This window comes from Lissotriton vulgaris, chromosome 12 (assembly GCF_964263255.1).
Source record: "Lissotriton vulgaris chromosome 12, aLisVul1.2, whole genome shotgun sequence".
Lineage (NCBI taxonomy): Eukaryota > Metazoa > Chordata > Amphibia > Caudata > Salamandridae > Lissotriton > Lissotriton vulgaris.
This window is the reverse complement of record NC_141700.1, coordinates 719,877,507-719,893,628: the sequence shown is the minus strand read 5'-3', so window position 1 is coordinate 719,893,628 and position 16,122 is coordinate 719,877,507. Positions and strand designations below refer to the sequence as shown.

Genomic DNA, 16,122 nt, shown 5'->3' with positions numbered 1-16,122 from the left:
CTGTGCTTGTCCCAAGAACTCATCCAGCTACAGTTTTGAAAGGCTCTGTTTTGTGTGACAAGCCCTGAGGCAACAGGTCAACGTTTTCATTTTTTTTATCACTACCTAATCTGTGCATTTATTCTGCTATAGAACAGAGTCAGACACAGAGGTGGATTCATTGCCAAACCACTGAGCCATAGAGCAATAAGCTGGTGTGGACAAAATTCAAGTATGCAATCCTTTCCAGGGTAAATACAATTGCAGTGGTCCATGTGTCGATCGATTAGCCCTCATCAATCAAAAGGATTCATGCTCCATACCACTATTCCAAGACTTGAGCCACCAGAATACTAGAGACTGCACTCTGGAGCCCACTGTCTGTCCACTGAATTCTGAATAACTCAACCTCAGAGGTGACTATGCACGCTTGTACCAATATTCTGAACGATTCATTCCGTTTGTTTCTTTGACAGTCACCAGAACAAATCAGCACTAGAGGGAACCTGCTCCTTATCCTAACCTAACAAGCCATTTCATGCAAGAGATGACACACTGAAAGCAAGTGTGAATTCTAACTACACAGCCCTATAAGTTATAGGCTCTGCATCCTTAAAACATTTAACCCAAGATGTGACAGGTTACATCTGCTTGTATCTATTGGCCAAGTCCTCTATTTAAAAGTATTATCAACCATGTATCTATACCAGTACTATGTGCCCATGCATTCCTAGCCATGAAAGGTGCTCGATCCAGGTACTCATAGTCCAATATTCTGGTGATTTGGGCATGAGAGACTATTTTTCTAGTGGTGCTTGGAGACATTTGACAATCTTCTTCTGCATCTTCAGGGTGTGAAAGCAGAATGCTTTAAAGGTGTTGACTTGTGTAGCAAATTCCAGTTTGCTGTTGATGATTATTCTGAAGTTCCTGGTGTGGTCTAAGTTTGGGTGGCCACTAGTTGAAGTCCATTGGTGAGATGTCCTTCTCAAAGATAATCTCTTCTGTCTTGTCAGTATTCAGTTTGATCAAAGCCAACACAAGGATATGATGGATGGAGTGCTGAAACTTTTCAAACTCTCACCCCCAGTCACAGATCGGGGTTGAATCCATCATCATTCCTTAGCTCACTTTGCCACCCCAGTTCAGACACAGCAATATGCAAACCAGTCTTGACCATGTGCCTCATGGGAACAGTCCAGTCTGAACTGCCAAGCCATGTCTTCCCTGGACCGGAAACAAGCATCCTGTGACAAGGTTCGGGGTAACAGCCCTCATCAGCCAGGCTAGCTTGAATCCAGTGGCAAAGTGAGCAAGGGACCCACGTCTGAGCAAACCCTGCCAACATATGGCGAACAAAGCGAACACAAGGAGATGATGGATGAAGTGCTGAAACTTTTCAAACACTCATCCTCAGTCACAGATCTGGGTTGAACCCATCATCATTCTTTAGCTTACTTTGCCATCCCAGTTCAGACACAGCTATATGCAAATCAGTCTTGACCCTGGGCCTTACGGGAACAGTCCAGCTTGAAGTGCCAAGCCATGTCTTCCCTGGACCTGAAACAAGCATCCTGGGACTGGTTTCGGGCTAACAGCCCTTATCAGCCAGGCTATCTTGAATCCAGTGGCAAAGTGAGCAAGTGACCTACGTCTGGGCATGCCCTGCCAGCTTAGGGCGAACAAAGGAAACATAAGGAGATGATGGATGGAGTGCTGAAACTTTTCAAACACTCACCCCCAGTCACAGATCTGGGTTGAGACATTTACCTTTCATCCAGTTAATAACTTCAGTAATGCAGGTGGTAAAATTGTTTCTTGACTTGGGGGCTTGTCTAAGGGGGGCAGGGGGGGGGGGAGTATGATTTCCAAATCTTTGGTGTACTAGAGGATGCTGATGTTGTGTGCAGTAATGAAGTTAATGAGGAATCATGTAGTCATTGAAGAGGCTGGGGCTGAGCAATGTACCTTGAGCCACTCTGCAAATGAGTTTGTGGACTTCCGAAGAGTAGAGTGCCAAGCTGACAGCTTGTGTTTTATTTTTTAAGAAGGAGCAGCTGCAGTGGACAGCGGGCGCTTGGATGCCAGTCTTGTACCAATCTCATTATTCACATGGTCATTTACTAAATAGAAGACAGTGGGCACACCTTGGCCAGTAGCCATGCAAATAGCAGAGAAACTTCACTATTTCCCTGCTAGTGTCTAAACAGCTTACATTTTGTGATATTATTCTTGATTTTTCTTTATTCTACCAAGTAGAACTGCAACAAAACGACTGCCATCCATTTCCTCATGAAATTTAGGGTCCTAATCTATTACCATTTCATTCACAAAATACGGTCACAAATTGCACACTTAATTTTTGTGAATGGTATAGTATTTTACAAAGCGACATATGAAGCATTCACTCGGTTCACAAAATACATAATCACAGGGAGGGGGGGGGTCCAGAATGACCTGCCAGGTGCCAATTTGTGACCCTCTGTGATTGGCTGTAATCACAGAGATGGTGGCATGCATGGGATAGCACATTGACCATCCCTACTACTCCATTGTAAAATGAAAAACTCATATCTTATAAAAGCAGCCCATGTTCCTTAAACGAGCCAGTGTTGCTTAAAAAAACTTTTTTTTTCAATTTTGGAAAACGTCTTCCCCCTGAGGTTGCCAACATGATTCGCACAAGGAGCTCCTAAGGAGAAACCTTCTCTTGTGCAAATTAGTTACCACCATAACTCAGGTGTTGTTAGCTCATCAGTAGTTTGTGACAGCAAATAAAGTCATAAACCATCAATAAATTCCTTTCTAAACATGGAAGTGGAAGAGAGACATTCCTTTCATGACCCTTCCTCTTTGAATTTCAGAAATGATTACAAAGGTCCTTTTACAAGCTGAACATATTTTCCAACTCTTGAAAGACTAAAAGGGGTTTTGTGCATAATGCTATGCACTGTTGTGGCCACAAGCTAATTTTGTGACATGAGGACCTTAGTGCTAAAACTTGCTTAGATGCAAGTACTAAGATATAGGTATGGCTCATGCAAATTTGTAATTACTCAGGAGTAATCAGAGTAATTTCAGTAATTCTACATTACTCTTTGGACAAAAAATTACAAAAATTACACAAATATTCCTGTTCGCGTAATGAGTACTTTGGGGGCGCAGATCCTACTGCAAGCGTACAGGAAAAACAGGCTGAGGGCCTGATGTGTATATTGTTAGTAAGTATACTCCTTTGCAATGGCAGCAGAGTATCCTTACTGCCAATACAATGGTACCCGGATCACAGTTTTGCCACAGCAATGGTCTAATACATCACAAGAACTGCTTTGACTGAGGATTCTGTGAATGGTAGAAATGGCCGCTGGGCTGCAAACATTTCTCAATTTGGCAGACAGATACTTTGCTAGGGTGATGGATGAATATACTTTTTTAAAGAAACTTATGCTAAAAACCATGAAAACAATGCTGTGTAAAATCAAAGGCCATAACTGTAAATGTTGAATTCCAGGGACATAGTGCAATATGATAGTTATGTTGATCTTACCAAAATAGAAATAATTTCACAGAGCCTCTTATGAAGTCACCCACATAATAGAATTGAGAGGCTTCATGACAGTTGTTGTAACTAAGTACTTAAACCTTTCCAGTGTTCACTTCTTTCTCCCGGTTTCCTTCCTTCCTCTACCCCCCCCCCCTTTCCTCCCTTCCGATAGTACATTCCACTAGTAATCCTTGAGTGCAGCTCACCTTAGAACGTTGGTGTGCTTCACTTGTCAGCTGGTGCTAGAGGATCCAGTCAATAAACACCTTCTCTCCTTTCATCTTCGTGTTGGCGCCACTTTTAACATTTTGGCGATGATTGATGTGCTGGGGACAGCATAGGATCCTTTCCCCATTTTCTTCCACTAGCTTTCGGCATATCTCCCAGCTCGCGTCCGATGTCCTAGTGGACTTCTGGGTGTGGAGAGTGCTGTTCTGTGTGCTCCCTCTGTTGTTCATCTATTTTTCGGGGAGGGGGGGGATGCCGTGCACTTTGTGAGCAGCCACCAGCCTGCCAACATTCCCCATCGCTGACAGGCACAGCTGATCCTGTCTTCCGCGCTTTCTACTTGTTGCATGCTGTCGGCTGTATGCGCTTCTTTCCTCACTTCCAGAGAGGTGTGGTGTCTTTGATGGGGGAAGGATTTCCCCGCGGTGTCCTGCCAGTGTCCTCCTTGGTTTGCCAGTGGTCACCGCTGCATTCCCCACGCTAAGGGGCACAGAGCCTGGTTCTGCCTGCATCTGCCTCAGTGAACTGGTTGCCTTTTTCCCTCAGCTGTTGCCACAGTGTACTGCGCACTTCTCGGCAATCCTTCTGGATCGTCAAGCGTGGTGTCAATTTCACAGAGGGAGGAACTCGAAGCTCCGTCTATCCTCCTAAAAGCTCAGTGGTTTCTGGGCGAAGCATTATGCCGCCTGCTTCTTCCTTCAGAGCCTTGGGAGGAGCCGATGAACTGAATTTTGGCAGTTATTGCCACAACTGTTGATGGTGACGCTCATTCACTGTGGCCTGGGAGTACACCGCAGCGAGCCATTCACACCCCTTCTCCTTACTTGTCTGTGGATGACGTATCGCCACCCCGCGCTTAACTCCTGGAGCGCAGGAATTGTGAGGAATTCATAGAGGCAGGGGCTGAAGGAAAACCTCATGTTCGTTACCTCAGCTGTTGCTGGGTAACGAAGTACACTGCCCTATTTTGTTCACTGAGTCTTGGGAGGGGCAGAGAGCACCGTCACGCTTCTCCCCAGCGCTGAGCACTGTGTCAATTTCACAGAGGGACTTAATTACCTCAGCTGTTTGTGTGACACAGCCGCAATACTCGTCATCTTCAGACACTGCCTTCATTCTTATAGTAAGTTTTCCTTCAATAATATTGAAAGAAAACTAATTTTTTTACTCCCTTGAATTCATCGCGTTATCACTATTTGTACTATACTTTCTCCTTCTCTATCTTACTTTTTCTTCCTTTTTCCTTCTTCCATATGGCTGCTTTTACAATGTCAGTAAATCAAAGAAGGTACTGGGCTGTTCCTAATAAAAGGGAGAGTTAGGTTTGCTCAGTTGTATGGATGTCGTAGGAACTGAGTGGAGTCCTACAGTTGGGCATCCATTTTGTTGGATGAAATGGCCTCACACACCCTTGCAGGTGTCATGCTTCATCATCGGCAGTGCTCCTCGTTGGGTCGGCATAGCAAAGGGGTTATTTTACCATGTAGCATTGACAGTTTAAAACTGCATTCAGGCTGCAATTCAGACCTGGAACATGTTTTAAATGTCTATTTAAGTGGGCAGCACAATGTATCATTTAATTTTCAGACCATGGGTATATGGTATACTACCTTACTAGGAACTTATAAGTAAATGAAATAGTCCAATCAGGTGTGAGCGAGTTTTACCATGTTTTAGTGAGCGAGCACAATCACTTTACCTCTGGTTAGCGGTGGTACAGTGAACAAAGTCCTGAGGCAAGAAAAAATGGTTTCAGAAACTGGGAAGTTGAAGGTAAAAGATTTGGAGGAAGATCAACCTAAGGCTAACAGGTGTAAGACTAATCAAGCATAACCCCCCCCCCCTTATAAACAAGCCTAAAGCTCGTACAAGGCCTTTGAAAAGAAGCTCAGAAAGAGCCCAGACCTAAAAAATCATCAAAAGGAGGATCGTGCACATTAAAAGAACCACTGCATTCTCATGAAGGACTACTACATTTGCATCCATGCTAATATTTTAGAAGATGAAAGTGGGATATTGCAAACAAATAATCCAGAGAATGTATTTCCCCCCATTGACTTCTGTTAAAGGAGAAATATTTTCAGGCAGGAAACGATCGAAATAAAGACATTTTGGCTTAAAGATCTGGAGTGTCCTACCTGAATTGAGTCTATTGGCATAGATGCATTTATCTACCCTGCTTTACAACCATACTCATTAATCTTTGTCGTCAGCCAAATATTCCTAGACTGGAGTGCAAAATATGTTTGTGCTATATCCTCAAACTCCTGAAATAGAAGTTTGATTCCTACATTTCTTATCTGAATATTGAAATAACCTAATTATTTTATTCAAAATTGATTTTGCTTTTTTTCATCAGTATCTTAATTCATGCACTCACCTCTGTACAAACTAATATATATTTGTGTATGTACTTACTTTGAAATGCCTCACACATGTTGTATCACAATTACTAAATGACTACCACTTTACCATTGCTTGGAGTCCCTTTTTTCCTGAAGTCCTGCTAAATAAAGAGCCCCATCTATACTATTTATTAGGTCAAATTGTGCATCTCATCTTCACTATTTAGCCTGTGGATGGCTAAATAGCTAAGAGTATTACTGATACGTAAATAGCAGAGATTATGCACTATTTGGATGACCTCCGATTAAATAGCCATGTTCATATACTTAAGACTTCCTCTGCCACATGCCAATTCAACAAAAGCTGAGCACACTTCAGTCTTCATGCACAGAACTTAACCCTTTTCTGAATCGATTTTGGCCACTATAGGTGTGGCAGGGTATACTCAGACATGAGTCCCTTTCTCACTGCTCCATCAGGATTCAAGCAAGCCGGGCCGAAGACGGCTGAAATGCCAGAAACCGGTCCCCGGTAGCTTGTTTCCTTTCTGGTGAAGAATTGGCTTGGTAGTTTAGTCTGCCCTGTTCCCATGATGCACTGGGCCAGGGACAGACTGATTTGCATATAGCCAGGTTCTGAGCTGGGATGGGGCAGTGAGATAAATAACGGTGATGGATCAAGCCCTGATCTTTGGACTGGGTAAGAGTGGTCTGCTCAATTCAGACACTCTGTTTATCACCACCCCCTTTTCTGAATCGATTTTGGCCACTATAGGTGTGGCAGGGTATACTCAGACATGAGTCCCTTTCTCACTGCTCCATCAGGATTCAAGCAAGCCGGGCCGAAGATGGCTGAAATGCCAGAAACCGGTCCCCGGTAGCTTGTTTCCTTTCTGGTGAAGAATTGGCTTGGTAGTTTAGTCTGCCCTGTTCCCATGATGCACTGGGCCAGGGACAGACTGATTTGCATATAGCCAGGTTCTGAGCTGGGATGGGGCAGTGAGATAAATAACGGTGATGGATCAAGCCCTGATCTTTGGACTGGGTAAGAGTGGTCTGCTCAATTCAGACACTCTGTTTATCACCACCCCCTTTTCTGAATCGATTTTGGCCACTATAGGTGTGGCAGGGTATACTCAGACATGAGTCCCTTTCTCACTGCTCCATCAGGATTCAAGCAAGCCGGGCCGAAGACGGCTGAAATGCCAGAAACCGGTCCCCGGTAGCTTGTTTCCTTTCTGGTGAAGAATTGGCTTGGTAGTTTAGTCTGCCCTGTTCCCATGATGCACTGGGCCAGGGACAGACTGATTTGCATATAGCCAGGTTCTGAGCTGGGATGGGGCAGTGAGATAAATAACGGTGATGGATCAAGCCCTGATCTTTGGACTGGGTAAGAGTGGTCTGCTCAATTCAGACACTCTGTTTATCACCACCCCCTTTTCTGAATCGATTTTGGCCACTATAGGTGTGGCAGGGTATACTCAGACATGAGTCCCTTTCTCACTGCTCCATCAGGATTCAAGCAAGCCGGGCCGAAGACGGCTGAAATGCCAGAAACCGGTCCCCGGTAGCTTGTTTCCTTTCTGGTGAAGAATTGGCTTGGTAGTTTAGTCTGCCCTGTTCCCATGATGCACTGGGCCAGGGACAGACTGATTTGCATATAGCCAGGTTCTGAGCTGGGATGGGGCAGTGAGATAAATAACGGTGATGGATCAAGCCCTGATCTTTGGACTGGGTAAGAGTGGTCTGCTCAATTCAGACACTCTGTTTATCACCACCCCCTTTTCTGAATCGATTTTGGCCACTATAGGTGTGGCAGGGTATACTCAGACATGAGTCCCTTTCTCACTGCTCCATCAGGATTCAAGCAAGCCGGGCCGAAGACGGCTGAAATGCCAGAAACCGGTCCCCGGTAGCTTGTTTCCTTTCTGGTGAAGAATTGGCTTGGTAGTTTAGTCTGCCCTGTTCCCATGATGCACTGGGCCAGGGACAGACTGATTTGCATATAGCCAGGTTCTGAGCTGGGATGGGGCAGTGAGATAAATAACGGTGATGGATCAAGCCCTGATCTTTGGACTGGGTAAGAGTGGTCTGCTCAATTCAGACACTCTGTTTATCACCACCCCCTTTTCTGAATCGATTTTGGCCACTATAGGTGTGGCAGGGTATACTCAGACATGAGTCCCTTTCTCACTGCTCCATCAGGATTCAAGCAAGCCGGGCCGAAGACGGCTGAAATGCCAGAAACCGGTCCCCGGTAGCTTGTTTCCTTTCTGGTGAAGAATTGGCTTGGTAGTTTAGTCTGCCCTGTTCCCATGATGCACTGGGCCAGGGACAGACTGATTTGCATATAGCCAGGTTCTGAGCTGGGATGGGGCAGTGAGATAAATAACGGTGATGGATCAAGCCCTGATCTTTGGACTGGGTAAGAGTGGTCTGCTCAATTCAGACACTCTGTTTATCACCACCCCCTTTTCTGAATCAGAACTTAACTCTGCCACAACAGACTCCTCTCAATTCTCTTAGTTTGTACCTGGCCTGCTACTTCTCCATTGCAAAGCACTACTATGTCACTTCATAAGGTATTTTGACCATAAACAAATACTAAGGGGCATATTTACAAGCCTCTATCTCCACAAAAAAGTCATTTTATTGATGTTACTGTGGTGATTGGAGCTTCACCTTACTTAGAAGGCAATGGTAAGCCACCTAACGTGGCTTTACGCTGCCTTGTAAAAAAGGCACCCTTTTACGCTATACTTAGCTTGAAGGTGATGGGCAATGGGTGTTGCGGTGGGCGTTCAACAGCAAAATCCATTGATTTTGACGCTGCCCCATATTGACAAGAGTGGCGTAAAATTAAGACAAAAAGTCATCTCGTCTTAATATGGCACCATGAGGAGCCATGCTTTATTTCTCCTCGTTTTTGCTTTTTCTATGTGTGTTGCATTGGGAAGCACACATAGAAACAACAACATGCCATGCATGATTGTTTATGCGCAGGAAGGTGTCCCTTCCTACACATAAACAAACATTTAAAAAATGACGAGTTCCAACTTCTATGTGTGCTGCGCAAAGCAACACACATAGAAGTTACAAATTGCCATTTAAGATTGTTTATGTGCAGGAAGAGACACCTTCCTGTACATAAATAATCGTTCCCACAATGCAGGCACTATGGTGCAGGAGTGCCTGCATTGGCTCTAGGCAGCTGTAATTAGCGCCAGCACAGGGGGAAAAGCGTGGCTGCACTGTATTGTTGTAAATGCGGTGCAGCCCTGAATTTCCAAAGTGGCGGAGCGCGGCTTTAAGCCAAGAAGGCTAACGTCATGCTCCAACACTTCCCTTGTAAATATAACCCTTATTAACGTTAAGTGCTCCAAAATGCTGCTCAGGTTTCAAGTGAAAAGTAGGCAACATATTTAAATTATCTATACATGCCCAGAGATCTGAGATATAGTGAAAAAAAAACTTCTGTAGGCTGCAACTCCCTCTGAAAGCCTAGCGAAGTAACTAACATTTCACTTATGATCATCTAAAACAAGCACAATACTACATTGAAAAAAAAACAAAAAAACAAAAAGTAATTGTAACAGCATACATGAGATAAAAAATGTAATCTATTATTTTTCAATGTACTTTTGAGATTTAAAGTAGTTCCTCATGTATGACTGACAATGCAAGCTCTCCATTGGAGGTAGAGGGGTTCACCAAACAGCCAATAGTGCGATGTGGGTGGTGCGAAACCAGCGAACTCTCTGTATATGTTTCGGAAGCGGTTACAACAGCTCTTGCAGACAGCTGTGCTGTCAAGCCATGCCTAAAACAAAAAGGAGCCTCTGGAGCCTCGAGTTGAACCCATTTTAAACCTACACCAGCTTGCTGGCCTGTGGTACCAAGATCAAATGTACATACCTGCAGCTCCGTTGCAAGGTTTGTGTTTACTCCTAGGATATCTTCCACCATATCGTCTGTCACTGGGAATTTGTCCGGGATTTTGGTGCATCTCCTAATCAACATGGGATCCACGCCATTGAGGAACTGGTACCCAAAGAAAGCATCTTCTTTCCAGTGATGGGACACATACTCTATGTGACAGAGAAACACAGAAATGGTAATAAGATTACACTGGCTAGAAATTAATACTCTTTCCCCTTTGTGACTGCTGTTCTCATAGGTTTTTCTCAATTATCTCTCGTAATCTGCAGCCCTACTTTTGTGATTTGCTGATTTAGAGCTTATTACTTTCCAGTGCATAAATTCCAATATATCCAACCCTGGTGGGCTTTTTTTGGCAGATTCCTGCCTCAAACTTCCTTTGCTTTAATATAAGCCAATGGGGAAAATTCATTCCCCTAATCTCCCACTTTCCAGGTTTAAAATGTTGGTATGTATGCCAGGGACTGTTTTCAGCATGGAAGTGGCAATTTATCTGACCTCCTGACAAATAGTAAAACATCTCAACTATTTATGCAGCAGCTGGCAGAATAGAAAGCAGAAATACAAAGATGGTCCACCAATCAATTAGTAAAATAGTACATAAATCATAAGTACAAAGAACTCAGTAAAGTTCAATAGAAAATCCAGCATAGATCCGCCTTTTGAGGTGGGGAAAAAGTGGACTCTATAACAGTTAAAATGCAGGTCCTTTTATAAGACTTTAGACAAAGGACTTCATACATACACTACAGTAGAGCATGGTTCCCAGGGTGTTATCAATGGGGAACAAGCAAGAAGAAACATTTTACTACAGAATACATGTGAGGATTCTCTCCTAAAGCTGGTACATTAGATTTAGCTATTCTCAGAGTCTGTTCAGGTAACATGAGTTGTTACAAAGTATGCAAGGCAGCCTGGCACAGCTAGGTTGTCCAGGGTTAGGTACATTGCATTCAGTGTGACTGGAAAAGCTTCACTTTTTCAGTGTAAAAACTCAAAATTCTTTTTTACTGCCAGGGAAAAAACAACAGCGGTGATCATGCAGTGTATGATGATGTCACCTAAAAAAATGGCTTGATTTCTAATTCATTAAACACTGCAATTAAAAAGCAACATATTCCACACACTTTAAATGTGCCTGCCGTAATGAGGAGTTCTCCCAAGGAATAGGCTGTTACCCACGTTAAATCGAACATCAGAACCTGCTAGTAACATTACCCAAGTTTAATAGAATCTCAGAACCTGACAGTAACATTTCCCAAGTTTAATAGAATCTCAGAACCTGCTAGTAACATTACCCAAGTTTAATAGAATCTCAGAACCTGACAGTAACATTACCCAAGTTTATTAGAATCTCAGAACCTGCTAGTAACATTACCCAAGTTTAATAGAATCTCAGAACCTGACAGTAACATTACCCAAGTTTAATAGAATCTCAGAACCTGCTAGTAACATTACCCAAGTTTAATAGAATCTCAGAACCTGACAGTAACATTACCCAAGTTTAATAGAATCTCAGAACCTGACAGTAACATTACCCAAGTTTAATAGAATCTCAGAACCTGCTAGTAACATTACCCAAGTTTAATAGAATCTCAGAACCTGCTAGTAACATTACCCAAGTTTAATAGAATCTCAGAAACTGCTAGTAACATTACCCAAGTTTAATAGAATCTCAGAACCTGCTAGTAACATTACCCAAGTTTAATAGAATCTCAGAACCTGCTAGTAACATTACCCAAGTTTAATAGAATGTCAGAACCTGCCAGTAACATTACCCAAGTTTAATAGAATGTCAGAACCTGCCAGTAACATTACCCAAGTTTAATAGAATGTCAGAACCTGCCAGTAACATGACCAAAAAAAGCTTCCGCAAACTAGCTGTGCACAGCTGCCCTCATTGCATTAAGCACAAGTGAGAGCAAAACAAGACTATCGCCTTCCTACTGCCCACAATCAGCACAACAACATGATGTCTGCTGCCTGATGACCCCTAGCACAACCCCAGATTTGAAGGCGCTCCCTGCTGGCTCAGCTTGCCAATCAGTTCTGATTAGCACAGATAAGTTGAGCAGACTGGAAACATCTCCTAAGTGCTGCTTTGGAGGTAGAGTGTCAGAGTGGGTGGGATCATTGACGATGCTACAATTGAGAAAATAAATTGAATTCTGTTTTTTGCCAACCAGAATTCACTTCAAAATGACATGTGCATTTTTTAATTTTATCAAACAGAGTATAGTATATTGACCTTTTATTCTAGGGGGACGTTTCAGGCCTTTTTAGACTGTAGTATTGATCATAAGGAACTCATTTCCAATATTTTCCCTTTTACATGCCCTTCATTGCTACATTTCACTTGCAATGAAATATCACTCGAGATATCACTCCACTATGACTAAAACCATTGAATTGTCACACATAACAATCTGAAAATGTTCAGCTATGCAACCACAGCCGCACTGGGATTTTAGCCGCCTGCCTAGAGTGTCTTGGAAATTGTAATTTCCTTTTTAATATAATAAGCAATGTTTTGTGTGGGCAGGATTCTGTCGCAACTGGGCAATGGTTTCTGTCTTTTTGATAAAAGGCTCCTTTCTGTCCTCTTCTAGTGTATACCAAGGCAGTGAATGTAAATGTGTCTATCGTTGTGACAGTGCCCCCTACAAGACCCTGCAAAAGGGCCTGGTTTATTTGGACGTGTCTGATGAACAGTTTCGTGTGGCATTATTGGCACTGGAAGCCCTGGATCAGTGTAATCTTTGCCTGTATAATGTGATAATGCATCTGCCTTGCCATTTTTTTTACCAGGATGATAGGTAATTAAAAAATCATAACCTGTAAAAAAGAGTGACCATCCTAATTGTCTTACCGAAAAGGCTTTTGCTGAAGGAAGAAACAATACATTTCAGTGATCAGTGTACACTGTGATGGGATGTGGCTGGCAACTATTGAACATGACAACCCTGACCCCTCAGGGATCATGGAAACAGTACAATACTTTTTGCCAAGTCACTCGTGCTCACTTGGTCTCTGAGACATACACAGAATATATGGTGGGAACGTTTTCAATAAACATTTATTGAACCAGCATCATTCTAGTATAAAATACATGTGCTGTAACAACCATTTGAAAGAACCAAATATGTAATATTATAAGCACCAACAGAGTAAATAAACTGTAGAATTCTACCATAGTGCTAAAACAGTGAATATATACAGGCAATTCAATTCAATTCAATTTCAAGCTTTATTCGACTATTAAAAACAATCACAAAAGCGTACAATAAAACACAATACAACATTATAATAAAACAATAGCTCAGAAATGAAGAATTTAGGAAGATTTAAAACACCAAACTTTTCCTATGAGAAATGGCTTTAAGTAAAAAAGTAGCAGTAAAAAAACAGGTGTCTGCAGAGTCAAGTGCAAATAACAATTCCATGGCTTGGGTAATAGTATACACGCTTATAGATACATGTCAGTAATCTTGAGTACTCCTGCAATTGTTACCCTAGCTAAGTGTCCCTGAGTGTAACTAGCATTTATGTAAGTATGAAGCCAAGAATCCCCCTCCCTTAGGAAAGAGCTAACCCCTTCTCTCTGATGAGAGAGAAAAGAACCCTGTCTTGGTCTTAAGTTGGACACCCGACAAGGGATGTCAAACCACTGTGTGCTGGAGTGTCTGCATGTAGGGACTTCAGTGTCTAGTGTCAGCATGGAAGATTTTCCTTTGGTTTGTACGGCAAAGTTGTGGTACGTATATACTCAAAAGCTGCCCTGAGGGGTTCTGACTAGATGTGTCATGGTACTGTGGGCCTGTCACTGAAGAATGGCAATAGGGGTGCCCTTTGTACATAGGTATTATGCATAAGATGGTAATACTGATGTGATACTACGAATCCTCGTGCCTAATAAATAAAGCTATTTTTTTAGGAAAACCAACACAATATTTATTCTGCACCTAACTAGGTAAAAGGTCAGCACCAGAGCTGTTTTGTAGAGTAAGGTAGGAAAAATGTAAGTAAAAGGTCTTTCATCTACCTAGGCCTCTATTGGGAACATTGGGGCTCTTAACAAATTGCTTATCCGTAATGGTGTAGTTACATTAAGTTGGACTCAACTTCTTAGAGAAGAAGGCCACAGGAGATGGTCCGGCGCGCCAAAATAAATGGCCCCTGCAAACAGTTAAAAAAGAACCCACACACTGACCTTTGACCCTAGCCCATATGGCAGTGCCAGATGGAGGTATAGGCCAGACCGACCCTGACTAAGGAGTGATACCCATAGGGAAACAAAGCAGTCCTCTTTTGCCACCACCACATAACACAGCAGCCAACCACAGTGGCTCCAGTGTGTGGCGCAAGCGCAAGGCTAGCGATAGCAGCATTCCTCACACAGGATGAGCCCCACAGTGTTCAATGGCTATCCTAGTCTCCCTCAAACTCCCACAGGGAGAAATGGCAAGCCAGGTACACTCTGTAAGCAGCTGTGCATATTGAACAACTGTCTCTGAGAATAGAGGTGTCAACCTTTAAAGTATGGCACAGTGAGTTGCATCTATGGGAACAATATATTTGGTGATCAATAACTGGGAAGTAGCGACAGAGTAGCAAAGGTATGCTTGAGAGTGGTGCAAAGGACACCTGCAGCCAAGCACATCTCCAACTTACAATTCGCACAAGCACACAGAAACATTGATGCTTCCTGCAGCCCTGTACTCAATCACCCTCCAGGTACGGCTTTTCTAAGGCTGATGGGTACCGTAAGCTTGATGTCCAGTCTGACCAAGGCACCCTCATATTAATACATGGTTTTTTCCAAGTCTTACTTGGCTGCACGCCTCTCTGTTCAAATCAAATTATGCCATGTGTTACTCAGGTGAATACATTGCAGTGGATATATGACATCACAACGCATGCTTTTACAACGCATGCCTTTACAACGCACAGTGTTGAGGGGTGCTGGAAAGTGAATAGTTTAATTTACTATTCCAACTCCAGTCCCCGTGGATAGTAGGGAAGGTGTTGGATAGTAAATTAAATCTATTCCCTGTCCTAGAGCGCCCCCCAGCGCAATGCGTTGTAATGGCTTGCGTTGTAAAAGTTGCGATGTAAAAGCACTGCGTGGTAAAAGTTGTGTTGTAAAGGATGTTTCCCCATTGCAGTGCTTAACTGGATTAAACAGTGATGTGGCTAGTCGTTTACAGTTCTTATCTGCCTCGTCCCTCTGCTGTCTACAATTGTGAACACACGGGCATCCTATCGGCACTAAAAGGAGGTAACAGACAAAAGCCCATTGTGGATAAATACTAATACCAAGTCGGCCAGACAGAGACACATTTATAAATCATCTCGCTCATAATGAAAATAATACATCTGGGTGTTATGGCATGGGCAGTCGATAAACCGTCAATAGATTGCATTGAGGGCAGGAATGCCATCCAAATGTTAGCAAGCACGGATTACTTACAGTGAACTTGAAACACACACACACAACTATACACTTCACTGTCAATAGGAAGTTCCTACCTGCAGTATCAGTTTTATGGATCCAAAAAATCCTCCTGAGGTCCTCAATTGATGTCCAGGATTCCTTATGACCATAGAAGCATTTGAGTTTGATTTCAATCAGTCTAGAAGGATGACAGAAGGGGGCATCACTAAAAACCATCACATCAGAGCAAGTATAATGCATAATAGAAGTTTATTTGAACATTGTGTTATGTGATTTTTCAAAAGGTGGAATTTGCCCCCCCCCAAAAAAAAAGCATGAGTAAAGCTACTACCTTGGATATTTGTAAAGATAAATATAAAGAAAAGCCCTGAAAGAGAAATATCATGGGGGGAGAGAAATAGTAAGATGGAAACATCTGTCAGTGAGAGAATATTTCTAGGAAAGGCATCATGACAAAATAACCTATAGAGTGGGGGACAGGGTTGCGAGAGGACTCAGAAGTAACACATTATTTATTCATTTAAATAATAAGTGATTGAATGGAACCAGTGGACATAAAATCAATTCAGTTACATGAAATCATAAAACATAAACATTCGTGGATGTACTAAGAAAGAAATATAAAATCTGCA

General features: G+C 42.7%; 1 protein-coding gene across 1 annotated transcript in view; it reads right to left on the bottom strand.

Annotated features, from left to right (window-relative positions):
• LOC147678116 (hydroperoxide isomerase ALOXE3-like) overlaps positions 1-16,122 on the bottom strand; it is a 112,019-nt gene that overhangs the window by 51,537 nt on the left and 44,360 nt on the right. Inside the window, exons 5-6 of the mRNA XM_086945976.1 lie at positions 15,565-15,668; positions 10,012-10,184 (exon numbers count right to left, since the gene is read on the bottom strand). Of these exons, the coding sequence (XP_086802102.1) occupies positions 10,012-10,184; positions 15,565-15,668 (277 nt within the window). The remainder of the gene's footprint in view (positions 1-10,011; positions 10,185-15,564; positions 15,669-16,122) is intronic.